Raw genomic sequence first — 22,037 nt, forward strand, 5'->3', positions numbered from 1 at the left:
TAAACGAATATTTTTAAATGGCCAGTATGAACTGTATTTGGACAGTCTGATTTTAAAGTTATAGATTAACACAAACTACAGATTGTGACTCTCCAAGATAATGTTAATATTTTAGTTTTATAAATGACAGCAACAGGAATGTTGGCACCTTCCTTACTTTCCTATCATTTTGTGTCAGTTTAGTATTTAATTTAATATTCAAAACAATTCTTTAAAACACAACTATCTCTATTTCAAAGCATGAATGAACTGAAAGAGCTGTAGGTGGCCATTAACCTGGTGAGCCCAAGTTCCCACAGAATAAATGGTAAAATGAAAACCTGAATGCAGAACTATCAGATGTCATCGTTCTCCCTGGATTTGCTCCTCTTTGAGGCCTTCCGATCTTACTGGGCCCAAGTGAACTCTTTCTGCTTCCTGAGTCCTCTGACAGATTAACCAGGGTCACTTCACAAGCCGGCTTTATGAGACACCTTCTACTGTGAATTACCTGGTGCTATTCATATGTCAAGTTCGGAAGGAAAATATAAACTGCTTAAGGGATAGGTTGTGCTTTTACTTCTTCTAATCTATTATGAAGCCTTACTCAGTGAAAATGGCATGAGATGGCTCGAAATTATCCTTATTAAAGGTACTGAAGTAAATATAAAGGTTGAAATATGAAAAGCAAATCTGTCTACCAGGAACCACACTGGGTGGGAGTGCTAGATGTTGACTGCCACTTCAAATGCAGACATTGCTAGGTACACACCATATAACTTGAAAATTTTTCAGCAAGTAAATTTTTATAGAGGAAGCATTTAATAAAACTCCAATCATGGTAACATATAAGAACAGAACAATAACAAAAATATTGGCAAACTAAAATGTCATTTTAATGTCAACAAATCTATCAGTGATAAGCTCAACACGTTTAGCAAGATAATATAATTCACTTGAATTAACGGGGATTTCAAGTGGTTATTCTTGGAGATTTTTCTGGAACAATGTTCCCATGGTAATGACTTCCTGAGATTATGACTGACATAGGAGATTTGGGCTGAGATAAAGCAGTTAAACAACTGAGGAGAATCTATCACAGTAATGGAGACCCACGGCACATGCGCAGAACACAGGATCCCCCAGGACTCTGCAGCTCCTGAGCACATAAGCAAAACCAATCAGAAGAGTTGAATGAAGATTCTTTATTTGCACCTTCATTCGATTCTTCTTTTCCACCTGGCACAAAACCAAGTGGATCTTCCATAGGGTAATTTAAATCTCCCACCAGGCCAAATGACAGTTTGATTGGACCAAGGTCACAATGCTCAACTGCATGAGAAAGAAGCCAGTCCAGGAATTCCAGATACAAAAGACCCTTTCCGCTGGTGGTCACTGTGAGCCTGTCCACTGGTCCACTCTGACTCTACATAGTGTGCTTCTTCTCCATCTTCAATAAATGTACAACCCTACTACTTTTTCTGTGTGTCTTGTCCAATTCTTTGTTCAGGAAACCAAGGATGTAGAAAAAAAAACAAACCAGGACTCATCATGCAGTAACACTGTGGCCTTTTATATTTTCATACATCAGACATACCCTTGCCCAGGTCATTCTAAATAATTTTCACACATATTTGGATGATGGCAAATTTTCTACAGCTCTGAATAATTACTGAGGAAAACAAGACTAAGAAATATTCTCTCTTAGAAAAAAAAAATATATATAATATATATTAGCAAAAGTATTATTCAGTGGAATGCTAAGAAGAAGCCAAAGACCTGGAATTAGCAGGCAAGGGTTCAGATTTCAGCTTTACCCTACCTTTTCCAGGTTAGGTACATTATACTCTGCAGACTGAGGGTGACCATGTGTTTTACAGTGTGGCTGAAAAAGTCAGGTAAACAATAAAGCAAAGAAGGCTTCAGGCACAACACAGACTAACAAAACTGTTCATTATTTTTTGAATTATTAAGATATGAATCCATCAGAGAAACTATTTTGATAATGGTACAAATCAAGGATTAGGAGCCCAAAACATGGCTCAGTGGTAGAATAGTTTCTGGCACCACAAAAATCAAACAATATTTTTTAAAAAGCATAATTTTTAGAGAGTGATTCGTCTAAAGCACCAAAACTTCAGAGAAAATGCTAAAATTTTTAGGGCTTCTACGTTTACTAGCTTCACCACAAGTCCTCTGAATCTTAGATATTTCTTTGTTTCTAGGAACCATACTAAAGCAGGAACTATAATACACTTGCAGGATACTGTGCTGATTGAACCCAATGTGTGAGAAAGTATTCTGCAATTTCTTCACATACACGGGTGCGCACACACATATTTAAAGCTGCAACTGGTAATGACTCTTTCATAATAAAATCCTTATTTCATTGCTTCCTGATTTCTCAGGAACATCTCAAAGTGTGGAGAAGTAAAAAAGCAAAACAGAAGAAAAAATATTTAAGTTGGCTCATATCTCACATTCTTCAGGGTGTGTGTTTGACAAGGGAAAAAAAAAAGCTGCCTTGAAATATATTCTGGAGAATTAAGAGAACTGTTTCCTTTATTTCCCCTCCTCTTTTCTTCATTAGCATCTTTGTCTATAGAAACATTTTACTCTGAAGCTGCAGATGCTACTGGGTACAGAGGGCCAGGACATCAGGTGCTTCCTACTGGGGACAGAGGGCCAGGACTACCCAGCAGGTGCTTCCTGCTTATGCTGAAAGAAAGGTTTTCCCTGGCTTCCACACCTGTCTTCTCGAGCTACCCAACTTCCTGAGCTATACCTGAAGGTGTCAAAGAATACCAGCCTATATGCTTCTCTTTGTGGTGAAGTCACCCTGCTCAACTGCAAAGCTCCTTCTAGAAGTCCACACACAAACTTCTTGAAGACATCAGCAGAGAGCTCCCCAAATCACAAGGACCATAGAAGCACCACGCTCTGCTTCTGTCCCTGCCATGCGCATTGCCTGACATGCCATGCGGGTCACTTCCCTTTCCTGCCTGCCTAACAACTAACTCACTCTCAAGTCAGACATCTCCTCCTCTATGTAGTTTTCCCCAATCCCTCCCATAAGATGTCCCACAAATTCTTTTATGACACTGAATTTACACAATGCAATGCAATGTGTGTTACACATCCACATTGATGGGTGGACTGCATATTATGTTTGAAGACAGTAACATAAAGAGCCATGTAAAGATCCGGTGATAAAGGAGAAGGCTGGGAGAGTTAAACTTTAGGAACACCAAAGCATTGCATCCCAGAGACCAGCACTCCTCAGCTCCAGGTGCTATCCTCAGTCCTCCAAGCTCTGGCTGAAGTAATTTGAAGGAATAAAGATATACATGCAACACTGTGGATTTTTTATGGATTCACAGGTCAATGATTGTTCCAGGGCATCATTTCTTTATATGGTATATTTGCCCTAAGACTCGGGTATCAAATTTATTTTTACAGTACTCATAATGAATCCATTTACAGGTGATTTACATAGGCCTGTAGTGACCCAAATCGGCTAAAATTCAGGCACCGCTTCCTGAAGTAACACTACAGAAAGTGCTTGACAATGCGGAAAATTGGGCATCCACTGTACAAGAATCCATATTTGGCTACTGTTTTAATTCTTCCTTCTTTTGCTGTTAAGACTCCAAATAAATATTTTTGGGTGACAACACATGCAAAAAGCTGGTGTCTAAGGTGAAAGCACCAGACCTGCAGAAGGTTCAGAGAGCATTAAAGCCACCTGACTGGTCTTAAGAGTCTTTTTGTTTTGTTTTGTTTTGTTTTTCTTTTGTTTTTTTTTTGAGACAGGGTTTTGCTATGCAGTGCAGGCTGACTTTAAACTCACCTAGTAACCAAGGCTGGCCTCAAACTCACAGGAATCCTAGTGTCTTAGCCTCCTGAGTGCTGGGATTACAGGAATATCCCATCCCCTAAGATTCAAGTCTGTGGAACAGAGATTCCTTGTAGGATATATATATATATATATTTATGTTTATCAAATTTTTCTGAAGACTGACCAGCTTTGAAAGGCACTGATTTAAAGCCTTTATTATAGCAATGATCTTAAAGTGTTACAGGACAATTCATACTACATGTGAGATGGTACTTTAAGAAATCTATATGTTCAATAAATGTATTTAATATTTACCACACATACAAATAAAAAATAAAAAGAAATCTGTATTTCTTTATCTCACAACTACTAAACTTTTTATTTTGAAATCAGACTCATTGAAAGTTCTAAAAATAGCATAACTATGTTTATAGCAGCATGACAGATAATAGCTGAATCTTGGAGTCAGCCTACATGTCCATCAAGAGATGAATAAAAAAATGTGATATTTATACATAATGGAGTCCTACTCTGCCATAAACAAGGAAAAATTTGAGTCATTTGTAGGAAAATGGATGCATGTCAAGAATGTAAGGCTAAGTGAAATAAATCAGTCACACAAGCTTAAATAACATATGGTTTCTCTTATATGAGAAATCCAACATATATGTAAGTTAAGGAGCAAAATAAAAGATAGACAATAGGAGACAGGGAGCTAAATCTTTTACAAAAAGAAAGGAGGGAGAGCAGAGAAAGGGGAAGGGAAGGGGATGAAAGCAGAACTTGGATGTGTAAAGTACATGCACCAACTTCTCATGAGACAGACGACAGGCAGCTACAGAAAAAAGTTTTAAAATAAAAATAGTACAGAATTCCACATACACTTTACCCAGTTTCTGCCACAGGTGACATCCCATGTGTCTAAGACGCATTATCAAAACCAGAAACTTGACATTGGTGCATTAATATTACCTAGACTTTGTTTACACCATTTTCAAACTGTATTCATCTCTGTGTGTGTGCGCGTGTGTGTGTGTGTGTGTAGCTCTACACAATTCTATAGCATAATTAATGTAACCACTGCCCCGACTGAGATACATAACTGTTCTACTGCCACAGAAAGGATCCTGGTGCCTTCTCTTGACATGAACAGGCACTCCTGACCCCAGCCCTCCATCTCTGTCCTTGAGTAACCGCATCTGTCCTCCATTTCTAGAGTTTTGTCATCTCAAGAAAGTCTTAGAAATGGAATTACACAACACAGCAACCATTTGTGGTTGACTTTTTCCATTCAGTAGAATGATTTCTAGGTCCATAGAGATTGTTGCATGTACCAATGATTCACTCCATTTTTTTCTTTTTCTTTTTTTTGTTTTTACTGCTGAATAGCATTATTCCACTGTGTACACAGACCACCAGACTTTGCTTAGACGTTTACCCACCAAAAGACAGTTTGGGCTTTTTCCAGTGTTTGCTTATTATAGAAAAATAGTTGCTATAAACATTCATGTGCAGATTTTTGTGGGAACATGACTTTTCATTCCTCTGGGTTAAATGCCAAAGGGAACAATTGCTGAGTCACACAGGTATTGCATGTTTACTTTTACAAAACTGTGCCCATGTGTTTTCCAGAGTGTCAATACAGCTTTACACATTCTCCTGGCAATGTGAGAGATCATCTCTCTTCCTTCCTCAACAGCATACTGTACAAGTTTTTATTTTAAGTTTTAATAGCTGTGTGGTGCGGTATCATAATGGCTCTCTACATTTTATATGCAAAAAAGAAATTAAGCACTGTTCAGATTTGAACTATGCAGTGATATAGTATTATGTAATTTATATTTTTAAAAATAAGACGAATAAAGAGCATTTTGCCACATAAACCATTATTAATCAGTGTTTTTGAAGCCATCTAAGGATTATGAATCCACTACTTTATTAAGAATTCAACAGCTAATTATTACATTAACACATCACAAAATACATGAGATTTTGGTTAACAATTCCATGACCATCTCCTTGTCCTAAAACACACAATCCACTCCATTCAAGTGTACTCTATCACTATAGCTTACTAACACGTTAGTAACTTTGTATCTGTGATGTGGAGCTGTGGCAGTCCTCGCAGGAATCCACGGGAATACATCTCAGCCTTACCACTTTCTATTCTACGCTACTGAACAATCCATCTGATCTGTCTGAATCTAAAACTGCAACAATAGTGCCCACCTGCCTTCAACTGCTCTCTGCTGTTGTGTACAGCATTTCTAGGCAAAGTTCTTGCCTCACCTAAAGATGCATTATCATTATCCTCATTAATGAAATGAAGGACTGCATAGGACATTTTTTTAAGAGCAAAGCTACCTGGCTATAGAACTTTACACTTTATAATAATGAAGAACTGTGATCCCTATCACTATGACTAGAAGATAATTATATCTATTAGTGTTTATGGAATCCACTATCAGTAATAATATACTTATATTAGCATACATTTTTGGAATTGAAGTAATTTTTCATAATTTTGAAAAACTGTTAGTAATTCCATTATAAAGTTATAAAATAAATTCATTAAACAAATAGTGTATAATTACATCAATACTACTTATCATTAATAAGTCACATTGATTCTAGCAAGAAAATACATTCCAGAGGGTGAAGATTAGTCTCTGTTTTGGGTTTTTTTTTTTTGTTTGTTTGGTTTTTTTTGTTTTTCTCCGGTACCGGGAACCGAACTCACGACCTTGCGCTTGCCAGGCAGGCGCTTTGCCACTGAGCTAAATCCCCAGCCCCTAGTCTCTGTTTTGCTAGCTGCCATTACTTTGGCCCCCTAGAAGAACCTGTGGTACAAAATGTGTTTTCCATAAATGACTGCTGCATAAGTATACAATAGTAACTCCTCAGTGTTGTAAGACATTTTGCATTTTAAAACATTTTACCCTTATCATTATATTTGATCCTCAAACCAATCTCGATAATAACTAATGTCACCAGCTAACCGCATAAATTACAGAGACTGTGGAGTAGAAAAGTATCATATCTAAGGTCAAATGGTGAAACTGAGGCTCGAATGTAACCTCATGCACCATCAAGCCAGTGCTCTTCCTTGCAGCTTTTGAAAGCTGATAAAGCCTAAGTATTGGTAAGATCCGATTTTACCCCAAGAAGTATGAGTTATTTTTTCTGCAAGAAGATGCAATGTAAAGATCAAATTAATAGAGTTAATATTTGATCTTTCAATGAATGAACAACTTGTACTGTTTTCCCCCTGAGGACCTGAAAATTAAAAGTCATATACTACACTCTACGGCAATTCACAAGGCTCAAGTGTTTACCGTGATCCAGAGAAGGGGCAACGCCCACGAAACCTGAGTTCATTAGAGTCACCCATTCGTCAGTGACTCCATGCCCGTCTTCATGGCACACGATACATAATTATAACTGGCACACAACGCATAATCACAACAAACACCTGAAACACCGCAACTACTCCTCGCTATCAATTTAACAGGTCTATCAGGGCTACAAAAGAATGTTTCCCATTTGTACCTCTAAATCCGCAAGTGAGAGTCCACTTGCACGAGAACAAAGACCTCAGGCTGTCAAAGACCAGAGAGCATATGGTGAATGTAAATATTTAATTTCTTTTTTATTTTTTTCAGACAGAGTCTTGCTATGCAGTTCAGGCTGGCCTTGAACTTACAGCAGTCCTCTTGCCTTTGCTTCCCATTTAGATATCACTGTCTGCTACCCAGTGACTTTAGGTTTAAAAAAGTAAAAGATTTCCATAACAGAAGGAGAGGTGCAGCAACAAACTGGCCAGTATGTTCAAAACACAAATGGTGAGCACAACGCATTTTACTAGTCCCGTAAACGGACTGGTATGGGACGCCTTTCACCATCCTCAAGTATTGCCTCCCTACTGACACAGCAAATATGCTCTGCCTAACCAAAATACATGGCTCCACATCACCGATGATAATTACCTATCAAGTATCAATCACACAGGACTCATCCATCCCAAGGAACCAAGCACAATCTTGCCTTCTGCCTAGACAATGGTGGCATAGTGGAATGAACTCATCTAGGAAACCTTGGTCCTACAGGCAGTTCAGCTAGAAACTCTTGGTAACCTAAGGAAACCCTTTCTCTGTATCCCCAACTGTCTTCATATCTGACAAAGGAAAGAACTACACATCAAATTCGTCCTAATTCAGTGGCTCCAAACTTTAGTATGAGAGCATGAAAAATGGCGCCAGCATGAAAGAAAGCAGGAAGGAAATAAGCTTAGCTACTACTTCCATCATGAGAGAGCCAGTTATGTTGTTCTGGCATTTTCTTATAGTTACTATGGCAATCCCATATCAGCACTGATCTATCATTATTTCCCCTCCACAGAATGTACTAATAACCCCAGGGTACAAGAAAACTGAATGATCTAGCAAAATCAGTTCCATCCTAGGATTCTCATGTAATAAAATTCAGATTCATGTCACCTCTCCTGAACTATCTTTAGCAGAAATTGAAGCAAAATTGGAAAACAAAGGCCTCATCTCTATTTCTTAAAAACATACATTTAAAACATAATGCATGAAGCAGTTTGTGAAGATTGTCATGATCTTGAAATTAATTTCAAAGACAATCATAGAATAATACAATAGTGGAGTTATACCAGTGATGAGATTGTATAGCCCAACCTCCAAAAACATAACCCCTTAAAAATCAGTGGGAGTTCCAGATATGAATGTCCACATTGCTGCATGGAACTTCAATAAGCTCTTTCACTTCTGGCATTCCATCACTCAGTAAAACGGCAATAACATCTGTTCTATCTACCCCAGAGAGCTGTAGTAAAACTTCTCTCCTGAAAATTAAGACAATGAAATGTAACTGCTAGATAAATATAAAGGTTTGAACCAATATAAAGAATTTCTAACAAAAAAAATAATCTTGAGTTGGTACCCTATGGATGCACTGTTTTAGAAAAATCTAACTTAAAAATATTTTTCCAAAGGAATTCCAGACACTGGAAAAAGGCCATGCTAGGGCACAAGAAAACTCCACCTTCACAGACTAGAGGACTTCAAAAATCATTCTGTGTGAGTAGTTATTACAATGATGTGTATAAATAACATTGCCACACTTCAGCCTGCAAAATTATTAAAAGAGAAAGAAAAAAGACAGAGGAAAAGTGAAGAGAGGGAAAAGAAGAGGAAAGGGATGGATGGAGGAAGAAGAGGGGAGAGGGAGACAGAGACAGAGACAGACAAAAAGACAGAGACAGACAGACACTGATTAAGATTCTTATTCCTAAAGGATAATAAAAAGGTAATTTCCAAGCCATCTAAAGAAAACAATAAATTAGTAAAGTAGGAGAGCTCATATACTCTGCTATGTACCAACAACAGACAAAGTCATTTTTCTGTGCCATCAAAGTTTAAAGCTTTGTTTTTATTTAGTTGTTGTTGCTTCTTTGTTTCGGTTGCTTTACATTTGAGGCAGAGCGGGGGACCTAGATTTCCGGGTAAATAATGTTAGGCAGTAGTACTTTAAAGACTGGAAGAAAACTGCATTATCTTATTTTCCTCATCAGTATAAAAGGTGATGGGTCAAAAATCATAAAAACATATGAAAAGAACTTGAAAAAAAGGTGCAGTTAAAACTAAAACACCTCAAGAAAATAATCTGCAAGGGCCTTCAAAGATAGCTAAAGAAACACAAATCTTGGGGCTGGGGATTTAGCTCAGCGGCAAAAGCGCCTGCCTGGCAAGCGCAAGGTCGTGAGTTCGGTTCCCGGTACTGGAGAAAAACAAAAAAAAAAAAAACAAACGAAACACAAATCTTTACAAAACCAGTGAAAAGTAGAACGATAAGTATAAAATGAAAATGATAGGGCTGAGGACATAGCTCAGTGGCACAAGTGCCTGCCTGACAAGTGCAAGTTCCTGAATTCAACTCCCAGTACCAAAAAAAAGAAAAAGAAAGTGATCCACAGCATAAAGAGCCACTCACTAGAAATGAGTAAGTCCCACTTTTGTGTGTGCAAAAACCCTTGAGGAAAAGGTTATTAGCAGAATACCTTATAAAAGAAAATTACAACATATGGGTACTACATAAATATAAGTTGATGTGGAAAACATGTGGGTACTTTTCTACTTTCACAGTCAGAACTTAAAATAAGAAAGCAAACCTCAGAGATTACAGACATAATACCAAGGTGAGAAATGTAATTGGTAACCTCAAGGTAGCAGTGGTGAAACAACTCTTTCACTGAAAAGCTCAAAGAATGGGTAAAGGAAGACAGAGATAATTCAGACATACAGGTTGGAGCTATATGCTGGATATAGACAACAGCTACAGTTTAGAAAACGTACTGGCTACAAAATCACAGAGAAGGTCACCTCTTCTCTCTAAGCTTCTATTTCTTCATGGGAGAGTAAAACATGTAGGGGGTTGTCATGAAAATGCAAAGATGAGGGGCTGGGGATTTAGCTCAGCGGCAAAGCGCCTGGCAAGCGCAAGGTCGTGAGTTCAGTTCCTGGTACCGGACAAAAACAAAAACAAACAAACAAACAAAAAAAGAAAACGCAAAGATGCGATAATGGGAAAGCATAGAGCTTGGTATGTACAGTGGTGCATGCTCAAAAGGTACTGAAAAGGGGCAAGGGCTATAAAAAAATTTAAAAAGCGCGACTGGATCTCTTTTCATTACCCTTAGTTTTTTAGCTCCCAAACTCTAACATTCTTCTGTGTGGTAGTTTTCAGTTATGATTCCATGAGTTTAAATGAGCTGCTGACATTGTTTGGGCAAAATATGGAACCTCTTCAACCAAAAAGTGTGGTATCATTTATACAGCACCTGTGGTATGCTACAGAAGAACGTAGTATGTATATCCACACCAACGAATGCTCAGTCCATGTACACCTTCAAAGTCCTCTTGATGTAAACTCACTGTGCTATTAAAACCCTTAACACTAAAGCTCAGGTAGAATTATCTATCAGATTCAACAAATACGGATCTCATAAACATCTTCACGCTACTTTATCCTTACAGCCTACAGAAGCAGAACTATCCAGACAAAGCAAAACAAATTCTAAGGAACTCATCAGGTTTGCTCTACACAGGTTCCTCCTTGGACTTTTCCTTGGTGGCATTTTGGAACATCTGTCTGGTGGCAAGAGGGAGGAGCCATTGGGTGCTAGACGCACCATCTCCAGAGGATGGTACAGGATAAAGAAGAAGGCCCTGAATTGTGAACGAATCTGCAATTTAGGCTCTAATCCTATTTATAACTGTATCATCACATCCATATCGTCCGTGAGGTCTTCATTTCTGTATTTCTAAAAGAGTGGTTGATCCAGAATGATTACTTGAGGTTCATTAACCTTTTCTACTCTGCAAATTCATGAGCTTCCGTTTTCCAACACAAAATTGCACTGACCGGTCCTATACTGTACTGAATGTTCCTACTCTACATGCACAACTCTGAAATGCCGGCACTTACCCTCAGCTCCAGGTTGCTTATACGGGTTGTACTTAGGCTTTGGAGCAACAACCGGTGCAAACTTCTTGGGTGGCTGTTGTGTAGACACCGAAATACTGGGAGTCCCAAAAGAATGGGTGGTCTCCATCCGCGCGGGAACATGGCCAAGGGGCTCACCAGTGCTTTTGGGTGGCAGCCAAGTTGGATGAGACATCGTTGAAATCTGCAATTAAAAAGAAATAAATGCTGGTTTTATACAAGCTTGAAATGAAGGTGACATCTCACTCCATGGTATTTCATCTTAATCCATACTTAATGAATCTTTATAAAGGTGCATGACATTATATGCAAAAGAGAAGAATGGAGGAGGGAATAAGGACAAAAGCATGCAGCAGGAGAAAAGGAGAATGATCAGAACAAGGAGGAGAAAGAAGTAAAAGATGGATAGGGGGAGGAGGAAGAGAAGGAGGAAGCAGAAGTGGTGGAGAGCAGTCCCTCATATCCGAATATCTCACTTCCAATAATTACCTACTCGGTGTTAGGCACTCTTGGAGAAGTAGATATGCACAAGAAATTCTTCCTAACTTGAAAAAATTTCTATGTAGGAAGTTAGGGGAAAAGGTTGAATTTTATCAATAGTCTATAAAATAATTATTGCACCAATTAAATGGTGATACCTAAATGATGAGCTAAGTTACCCAAGTGAGATTTAAAACAAGCACTACTGGGATGAAGGAAAAGATAAACTAACTTCTTGTTGGCAGCAGAACCAAGAGGACTTCACCGGTGAGCGTCGTCCAGACTGGGGCCGGAGCACTGAAGAGAAAGAAGGAGCTCCTGAACAATGGTAGTCAAGTTGCAGAGGCAGGAAGACACATGGCACTTATGTTTAGCATGGCTTCAAGAGCAAGAAATGAAAGTAGCAAAAGAAATACAGTGTGAGGGACCAAAATGAAACCAAAGTGAGACAACTTTAAACGTGGACCTAGAGGCTTTCAGTGTGTGTTCAGAAGACAGGAAGGACACACTGAACATGACCCTCTAAGATGGTCTTTTGCAAAAGGAAAAGGACCAAGGGAAAGAGGGAACGGTAAAGAAAAGGATGAAAACAATTAAGATATGTTGTGTGCGTGTACCAACTCCCTATCATGGATGTAATCATACAAATTAAAACAAAATAAATAAAATAAAATAAAAGCACTCTGTGAGAGCAGCTCTGCTCCCTACCAAGAGGCACCGGAAATGGGAGGAGGGGACACGGGTTGCCACGATGCCTGGGACAAGAAACAGCATAGGATTATCCAGCACCTATAATGCACAGATCATTCTGCACCAGCAAAGCAGGAACAGTTGCATCAAGAGCTCTCCTGAGCTGAGAGTATATTGGAGTTTTTTGCTTCAGCCAGCCTGGATGTTGCTCTGATCAGTGCATACACATCATGTGAGAGAAGGAAAATGATGTCTCCTTATAAGATAAGCCAATCACTCCTCCACGCAGCCTTCCCGCTGGGGATGAGCCTCACCGACTGCTGCTGAGGACAGCTCTCCAAGCCTGATTGCAAGAGCTCTCCAGCACAGAGAGGCCCGGAAGGTGCCCTGCACTACTCCCAGCCCCAAATCCAACTAGTAATTTATTAATTGAACTGAATTAATTAAGAGGGCTACATGATTACCTCCAGATGTCTGTAAAGACAAAGAACACAGGAAATGCAGGGAAAATTAAGGCCCCAGCACAGGGCAAAACTGAAGGGTGCTGGGACACATTTTCACTCACAAATTAATACTGGTCCACACCACGGATAAGCAGCGTGACCTTGAACTCTCAAATGCCTCAGAAACCCCCACCCCCTCACAATTAAGACTTAGAAAAGCCTGTTCTTCTCAAGACCCAAGCCTTTATGACAACCACTGAGACAGTATTAAAGTGCATTATATACTGTATAGTGCTACATTATCTGAGTGGAAGGAATCCTTCTATCCTCACATGAAAGCATTAAGAACTGTATGACCATCTGATATGGAGCAAAAGAAAAGGAGCTGTGGATTTTTTTGATTCCCATGAAATTGGGAATCAGGACACATGTCATAGGAGCAAGCGATGTCAGTGAACCTTCTCTTTGATTATCCATCAATGCTTTTTTTGTTCTTCTGCTCTTATATGTGTATGTATATATTTACCTGCAAAACTGAGATATCTTAAAAAAGACAAGGACCATATTGTACACATTCCTAAACTACCACTAAGGTATGGCACAAAACCAAAGTGAAGAAGCAATCGATACATGTCTCTTTTATTCATAGTTATTAAATCTGGTTTTACATTTGGAATCTCTGAAAAAAAATTAAGTACCAAAACCAAGCCTATCTCTTGGGGTTAAGATATATCAATGTTGTTTTGGTTTTTCATTGAGTCTAAGTCTTCGAGCAAATGGGAATGAAAATATTTTTTTCTCTCAATATGACTAATGGGAATGCAAATGGGGAATAAATGATACAAAAAGGTTTAGGAGTTTTAGTGCTTTCTATATATTTGTAGTATGCACATTCACAGTACAGTTTGAAAATGGGTTAGGCTATCCTTGCAACTTTCCTATAAATTTAGTTTTCTAAAATAGAATTTTTTTTAAAATGGGTTAATATAAAATGCAGTGGTTTCTAAAAGAAAGACACATACTTTCAGAGCAGTCCCAAGTCAGTTATTGACTATGGCATGTTGGCTTTTGCATAGATACAAAGACATAGGCAACTTCTAGGGGAGTATTAAAAAGTTAAAATTTAACCATCAAAGGCAAACTATTGATGCATAGTCGATTCAACGTTCCCCAACACAGTGATGCCCCCTGAGGTCTTCCCCTCATGGAAACACAGCACTAACTGCTACAAGGGCCAAATCTGTGTACACGTGAGCTGCCCAAACACATTCTCTTGTCATTATTCCTCATGTCAACATTGACCAAAGGATACTGTTCGCAGGATTTATTGTGAGCTCTCATGAGTCTGAAGACCAAATCATCTGAATTCAATCTGCATCTACTCGTGCTGTGCCCACTTCGGGTATGCCATTTTCTTCTCTTCATGTTATTGCAAGTTCTTTATGGTTTATAGTGCCCCACCTCAAATATCTCCAACTCTACGAATCCTTCCATAATGCTTAATTGTTCTTCTAGGCTGTTATACTAATTTTCCGATACTTATAATAATCTGCAAGGAAGCAATTTATTCACCTGTATATCAGCCCCAATGAGCTACAACCTTTGAAGTAGTCTCACTGTGCCAACATAATGCCTGGTTATGACCCTTAGAAAAATTTCTTACACAAGAGTGGGTTAATGAATAAATGAATCTCTGTCTCTCTGTCTCTCTGTCTCTGTCTCTGTCTCTCTCTCTCTCTTTCCCTTATGCCTCTTCAGAATCTCTGTCTCCTTTTTTAGTTTCTACCAGTACAATCATTTGTCTTTAATCTTTCTTAATTTGGTGATATAACGAATCATGTTGACAGATTTCCAGACATTGAACCATCTTTGCATTCTTAGAATAAATTCTGCAAGTCATAATCATGTATTCTGTTGATACATTGATGAATTAACTATGTGGGTTTATTTTTTTCAGAATTTCTGTACATATAATCATAAATAAGATCATTTTATACTGTTTTTACTTGCACCTATTTTACTTATTATTGGCTTTTAATGTGATGGTTCTGCATTCTATTCCACTGTTCATATTACTTTAATAATGACCTTGAAATTATGTGATTTTTAAAGGTGAAGCAGATTTCAATATAAAGTCAACTCAATATCATAACCTTTTTAAATGACTGATACCATATAAGTTCTATAATAATGGCAGTGGGTTTAGATTCCTGCTAAGGTGATTTTTCAGCACTCATATGTGGTAGGAAAGTCATCCAGATCCTCTACGTTTTATCTCTGCTCCATTTCAACCAAACTACCTCTTGATTAAAAAGATTGCTTGTTTACTATGCATCATTTTGTTTTGTTTTGTTTTTTTTGTTTTGTTTTTTGTCTTTTTTCTTCCGGTACCAGGAATCGAACTCATGACCTTGCGCTTGCTAGGCAAGCGCTTTGCCACTGAGCTAAATCCCCAGCCCTGACTATGCATCATTTAGAGCCTGAGAATGACTTCCTTTTAGTCCTTAAAGACCTAAGCCATGCACTCCATCCGTTAGGGCAATGTGCTCTGTGCCAGCACATCCACAGGACCTGGCACCCTCTTGTCACATGCTCATCCCACGTGATTCTGCCTGGCTGCATACTCATGCCCCAGAGTAAATTCTGGGATCTTAGAGAGCAGACATGCTTATCACTTTATAATCCTGGGGCGTATGTAGTGACAGGCACTAAATAAGCATATCTATGAATTTAATAAATAAATGAATGTATATTCCTACCACTGGAGCTCCAGATGAATCAGATTCTCACTATTTACTCAAGGAGCTTAACATCTCTCTAAAGGAGGTACACTGATGTGAGTGTAATGAGAAGGAAGTAACACAGAAACCATATGGGAAAATATCAGACTGAGTCACAAGACCTAGCACCCAGGCTTGGCAGGGGAAGCTCTTAACCAGAACTCTGAGTTCAGAGACTCTAAAAGGTAAGGGAGCAACAAGGACAATGATCAGAAGTAATAATCCAGGAACAAAGCAAGGAAGGTCGTGGCACAGGGAGCTGACTACCATCCCAAGGAGGAGTCAGGGAGAAAAACAGATAGGAAATGATTTTTTTCAAAGATATGACATAGAGAGATAAGGAACCAGAACGTTTATCTTTGGACAAGAATCTAACAATCATGAAAACTCAGTGTAAGAAAAATGAGTCCCCACTGGAGGGACCCAAGGAGGGTATCTGATAAATTGAGCCGTACAGACACGGAGAAGCTCTGGCCCTAGGCTGCTTCTCAGTTATTTCAGAGCAACTTTTAGCAAACTGATCTGTAAAGTTTCAATCAGCTAAAATATAAGACAGTGTTTTCCTCCACTAAAGTCACAGAGCAGGTCTTCCTTTTGAGAAGTGGCTTTTTGCAAACACTTCACAAGTCTAGTGAATGGACGGGTGGACCTAGCATGTGTCCAATGAGGCTTCTGAGCTCCTTGGAAAGTGGCCAAATAGAAACACAGCAATAGGCAACAATGAGGGCTGGTTTTGCTGGACCAAAAATGATGGTGCTCCTACTGCCTCTAGTTCTAGGTAGGTTTCACTCTAGATTAATAATCATCATGAAAGCAAGAAGTGAAAGGGAAGATCCCCACAGAGGTTCTGAAAATGTACAACACCAGCAAAGGAGAAAACAAGAAAGACAGCCCTTTCCAAAGTGAAATGCTTATGGTGGAAGCAGGCTGAGAGGTGCTGTACCCTGCGCACTGCTCCTTCAGGAACTGTGTCCCATGCAAAGCACTGGAGGAGAACTGAGAGGTTCCGCTTGTTACCTACCCTCCTGCTTCTGTAACAGCTGTCCCTAACTATCCCATGGACAAAGGAAAGGCACACATTGAGAATAAACAGTAAGTCTTTAGCAGATTTCCCATACATGAAGCGATTTTCTAATGAACAAAGTCTTCCCAGTGCCACAGGAAGTAGCATTATTACTAACCACCTTTAGCAAATCAAAAATATAAAGCTTGGGCCTGAGGGTGCAGCTCAGTGGTAGAACACTTGCCTGGTAGGTACAGGGCCCTGGGTTCTATCCCAGCCCCAAGACACACTGAGGGGGTGGGGGACAATAAAAGATTGAATCACTTGCTCAAGATATGCAGCAAAAATTTTGCAAATCTAAAACATGAACATGGAGGTTTTTGTTTTTTCTTTTTTCCTTAAACTTGAAATCCATAGTCCTCTGGCAATAGTAGTGTTGCTCTTATTCTCTCCCTTCCTGCCTCTTGGATCCTGGCAGCTGGAATGTCATCTCACTGTCAGTTGCACAAACCTAACCATAGTGAGCCGCACAATCGCAAGCTGATTAGGTCAACGATCAACAGACCAAATTAATCGAGGCACAACCGAATGAAAATGGCTGAAAGAGACTGCATGATGACTAAGATCTTCGAAGATTTGTTTTCACCCAGAGTTAAAAAAAAAAAAAATAGAGCCACTGGTAAAGTCACCACTAATACTAGTCAACTCACTCTGCCTCTAACACTTGAAATGCAATTCACTGACATACACAAAAATAAGTTGTTTATATTTTTATTTTTAATATTTTACTCTATCAACATTTATACAGATCACTAAAGTTGTAAACAAACAACCAGTAGGTATTTAACATCTGGTATAAAAGATAAAAACAGTGGCATTGAAATTTGCACACTAACCTCCCATGGGATCCTTGTACATGTATGTATGTATGTATGTATGCATGCATGATTATACGTATGTATCTGCAGTGCTGGAGATGCAACCCAGGGCCTTGTGTCTGCTAACAAACACTCTACTCCTTCGTGTAGCTATTCTGAATCAAGAGTTGAGAATAATTTACTTCAAGCATTTATATTAATATCTAAATGATATTGCATTAGTCCCTAGATTTCCCTTGGTGACTAATTCAAATCCTGCCTCTTAGTGAGTGTTTGCTGAATAAATGAATGACATTAAGGAGAGGGACGGGGCTGGGGATTTAGCTCAGTGGCAAAAGCGCCTGCCTGGCAAGTGCAAGGTCGTGAGTTCGGTTGCCGGTACCGGAAAAAAAAAAAAAAAAAAAAAAAAAAAGGAGAGGGACAAAAATCAACACCACTACGTTAATGGCATACAAACTGTGAGACTGAGGTACCGTGACTTACACATCAGCAGAAGCTGATAGTCAACTTAAATTTAGGATTCATGTCTCTAAGTTACATTTTCTTCATTTAAACAGGCAGTTACAGTTCAAATAACTCTGAAGGCTTTCCTTTATCTTTGCTCTGTACAAAAGTCAGGGCCTTCCTGGAATTTCAAAACTGCTCTCTTAACCGTCTATTAAAATGGTACATGAGTTTCCCTCTCTGGGATACAGCTATTCATAATTTCTCAAGTCAGCGTTTAGCAAGAAGATGCCTTATCTTCAGAATTCAAACCCAGCTTCTAGTCTTCCTTCCACCATGAGCCTAGAGGGCAACTTCTGCTCTCCTTGGGATGGGGTGGTGCTCTCTGGACACTGTGCTAATTGGATTAGATTAGTACTAACAAGGAATCTGCTCATGAGCTCCCTCAGGAGATTATGAACAAACCTGACTACAGAACTGGCCCACAGCTAAGATAAGCATGGACAGTCCAAATTATCTGATTTCTCCTGTTAGCTCAAAGTAAGGAAACACAACTCACTTTCTTTCTTTTTTTCTTTCTTTCTTTTTCTTTCTTTCTTTCTTCCTTTCTTTTTTCTTTTATTTTCTATTTCTTTTTTCTTTTCTTCTTTCTTTTCTTTTCTTTTTTCTTTTCTTTCCTTGTCACCTGTTTCACTGGCCATTCAACCCTCCCCACTGTGGGAGGGAGTTTTGGAATGATCTCAGAGATTACCAAGGTATCAATCAAGATTTATCATGCACAAGTAAATAAGCACTTTAGCCAAACCTTTTCCAAACGGCATAGGTAAGTCCCTGCCAGTGTAATTACCAAGCAGATATGCTGCAGCATGTGATGGAAGCGTGGGAAGGCAGCAGTGAAGAATAAGGCAGGCTGAAAATTACACACAATTGTTAGCTGAACGGCAAATGTAATCACCCTGACTCTGAAGCATCAGGTCAGATAGAGCCGGAAGAGCAAAGCAGGATCTGCCATGGCTGGAAATGTCAATGTATTCACTCAACTTCTCTACGCAGACAGCTTTGGCCCAACACTGGCTAAATGCCCCACTCTCTGCATGGACAGCTGGCATTGCTCAGAAGGGGTAACGAGAGAACCACTCTACAGAAATGCCAAACCTTTATATAGGCTGTCTGAGAGACACTTGGAAAGATTGGAAACAGCATAAGACATAGATGCCGAGGGCTTGGGCATAATTTCTCACAGTCACTAATTGGCTATAGGGCTTTAGTCCCCTGACCTCCTTGGACCATGGTGACTCCCCCTACGTATAATTAAAGATTAGGTACCTATTACCATTCCTTTCAACTTTCACCTTCCACATTTCTCCCACAAGTCCACACGTTGAGTGAACTAGGGCTTCTTACAAAACTGTGTTCTAACTGCTCACAAGTTGTGGACTGTAGAGTGGGGGAAGGGACTTGGTATGGACAGAAAGCAGTGCTGAACAGGGTCCTCCATATTCTTGGCAATGCTGTGGACGACAAGAAAACCCTCAGTTGCCTTTATAGGACCCAAGTGAACCAAAAAGCAGCACAGAAGAAAAGCATCAGGTCCAGATAAGCAAATGCCATCGCTGATAAGAACAGAGACATGCTCTCAGACCACACTCTCCCTTCAGATTGTTTTTTTATTTTTATTTTAAAAAATAAAAGGAGGAAAACATTAACAGACAGACAACCTTTTACAAAATAGCAAAGGAACAGTACAGACAATACAGAGTTACAAACAAAGTGGTAGGAAATTAACAATGCTTGTTGTATTACATATTGGTATCTTCAAAGTGGTTTCTCATGAAAACAGATAGAGACATGCAATATTGATCGATCAAGGACTCATTGAAAGTCTCTTTCAGCAAAGAAATAGAAGAGAGTAGAACAACTATGCTAACTATCCTGCATATACATACATACAAAATTTCTCCTTCTTTCCCTTCTCTTTTCCCACATCCCAATTGCCCTTTACCCTTGAGTGTTTTCCTATCATTTCACAATGTCTATCATACCTCCTAGTTTAAATTAACTCTTTCAGGTTTTACACTAGTGAAACAATGTGGTGCTTGCACATGTATGTCTGATTTATTTCACTTATGAGTATGGTCTCTAGTTGTGACCATTTACCTATAAAAGCCTCAAGTTTATCTTTCTTTATAGCTGAGTAATATTCCATTATATAAAAGTACCACAATTTTCTTATCCAATCCTCGGTGGATGGACATTTGGGTTGCTTCCACAATTTAGCAATTACAAGTTGTGCTGCTATGAACATAGGTGCATATATATTGCTGTGATACGATGTTTTTAGATGAATACACTCTTCTCAGACAAGGAGATACAAACGGTAAACAAATATATGAGAAAATATTCAACATCATTAGTCACTCGAGAAAAGCAAATTAAAACAAAACTGAGATTCCACCTTTCCCCAGTAAGAATGGCTAGCATTAAGAAATCAACCAATAACAAATGCTGGCGAGGCTGTGGAGAAATTGGAACACTTCTCCACTGCTGGTGGGATGCAGACTGGTGAAACCACTGTGGAAATCAGTTTGGAGATTCCTCAGAGAACTAGGTCTAGAGGTCCCATTCAACCCAGCTATCCCCCTGCTGGGTATTTTCCCAGGAGATCTCCCTTCAGATTTACAATGTCACTTGGACATTAAATAATCAACCCTGACAGAGAAACAATTGCACTGGGAGACCAAGAGAAGGTGAAGGAGAAAGTTCAATAATTACTAACTGGTCTTTTATTTACCACAATTTCTATTAGGCAAGAAAGAAAAAAAAAGTCAAGGTTGACAGTAGCTGGAATGATCTAGTCAAGAGAATCAAAGCTAGGAGCAACCTTAAGAATGAATATGTTGGGGCTGGGGATTTAGCTCAGCGGCAAAGCACTTGCCTGGCAAGTGCAAGGTCGTGAGTTCGGTCCCCGGTACCGGAGAAAAACCAAAACCAAAAAAAAAAAAAAAAAAGAATGAATATGTTTCTTCTAATTTGTGTACTGTATTTAAAAAAGAAAAACAAAAAAAAAAAACAAGTTTAGGGAACCTGAAGTCTTATGCAATAGAATACAATAGACAGAACCTGCCAGAGGCTAGCTTCACACACAGGTGTTCTGCCTCCAGAGTATTAGCAACAGGAAACAACTCAACAACTCTGTAGCACTATTGATTGTTGGATGGTAAGTAGGTGGAGTGGATAAAAGGCAATGAAATGGACACAGGAATAAAGAAGTTCTCTTCCAAGGTGCCAACACCCATGCCACTGAAAATTAGCACGCATGGCCCCAACCTTGTACCGTGTGTCATATTTAACAGCAATGGCTCCACTTGGCTAAGTGACCAAGAAACTGTCTATTGTCCCAAAACATCAGTATCCCCAGCTCTGAAATAATAAATGCTTAGCAAGGTGATCTTCAAAATCCCCTCCCATAACATCGTATGTTCTATCATGGTATAAGTCTCTCACGGAATAGCTCATGTTTGCGAACATTCACTCTTACACAGCTTTCTTCAAAGTGTCTGATTCTAACAAGAGGTTGCTTTGCTGTACAAGGCCAACGGAGAGAAGCAAACAATAGCTTGAGCTCTTCTGAGCTCAGTAAATCTACTTTCGAGAGCTGAAATCCTGATGTATAAAGATGAGCTACGCAGTGTCTCATACCTGGAGGTTTTGCCCTTCCAAGAAAATGAAAAGTGATGATGGGGAAAATCAACAATATCATCTCTAATGAAGCCTAGCAGTCTCTTCGAGGGTTATCTAGAATCGTCTCTTTCCTAACCTACCAATAAGACAGTTAGGTCTGCAAGTTAATTGCTGCTCACTTGTCTGTGTTCCCCTGACAGCTTGTTCAAACTCGCAGTAAAATATGTAAACACTCTGTTTCATATATCTGTTTACAAGTCTGCTGTGCCCATTAGACAGGCCACGGAATTTTACTAG

The 22,037-nt window shown here is 39.1% G+C and overlaps 1 protein-coding gene across 1 annotated transcript in view; it reads right to left on the bottom strand.

Annotated features, from left to right (window-relative positions):
- Lpp (LIM domain containing preferred translocation partner in lipoma) overlaps positions 1-22,037 on the bottom strand; it is a 619,705-nt gene that overhangs the window by 400,147 nt on the left and 197,521 nt on the right. The window contains exon 4 of the mRNA XM_005383241.2: positions 11,324-11,525. Within this exon, the coding sequence (XP_005383298.1) occupies positions 11,324-11,516 (193 nt within the window). The 5' untranslated portion in view covers positions 11,517-11,525. The remainder of the gene's footprint in view (positions 1-11,323; positions 11,526-22,037) is intronic.

The sequence above is a fragment of the Chinchilla lanigera genome, unplaced genomic scaffold, assembly GCF_000276665.1.
Source record: "Chinchilla lanigera isolate Chin_1 unplaced genomic scaffold, ChiLan1.0 scaffold00019, whole genome shotgun sequence".
Lineage (NCBI taxonomy): Eukaryota > Metazoa > Chordata > Mammalia > Rodentia > Chinchillidae > Chinchilla > Chinchilla lanigera.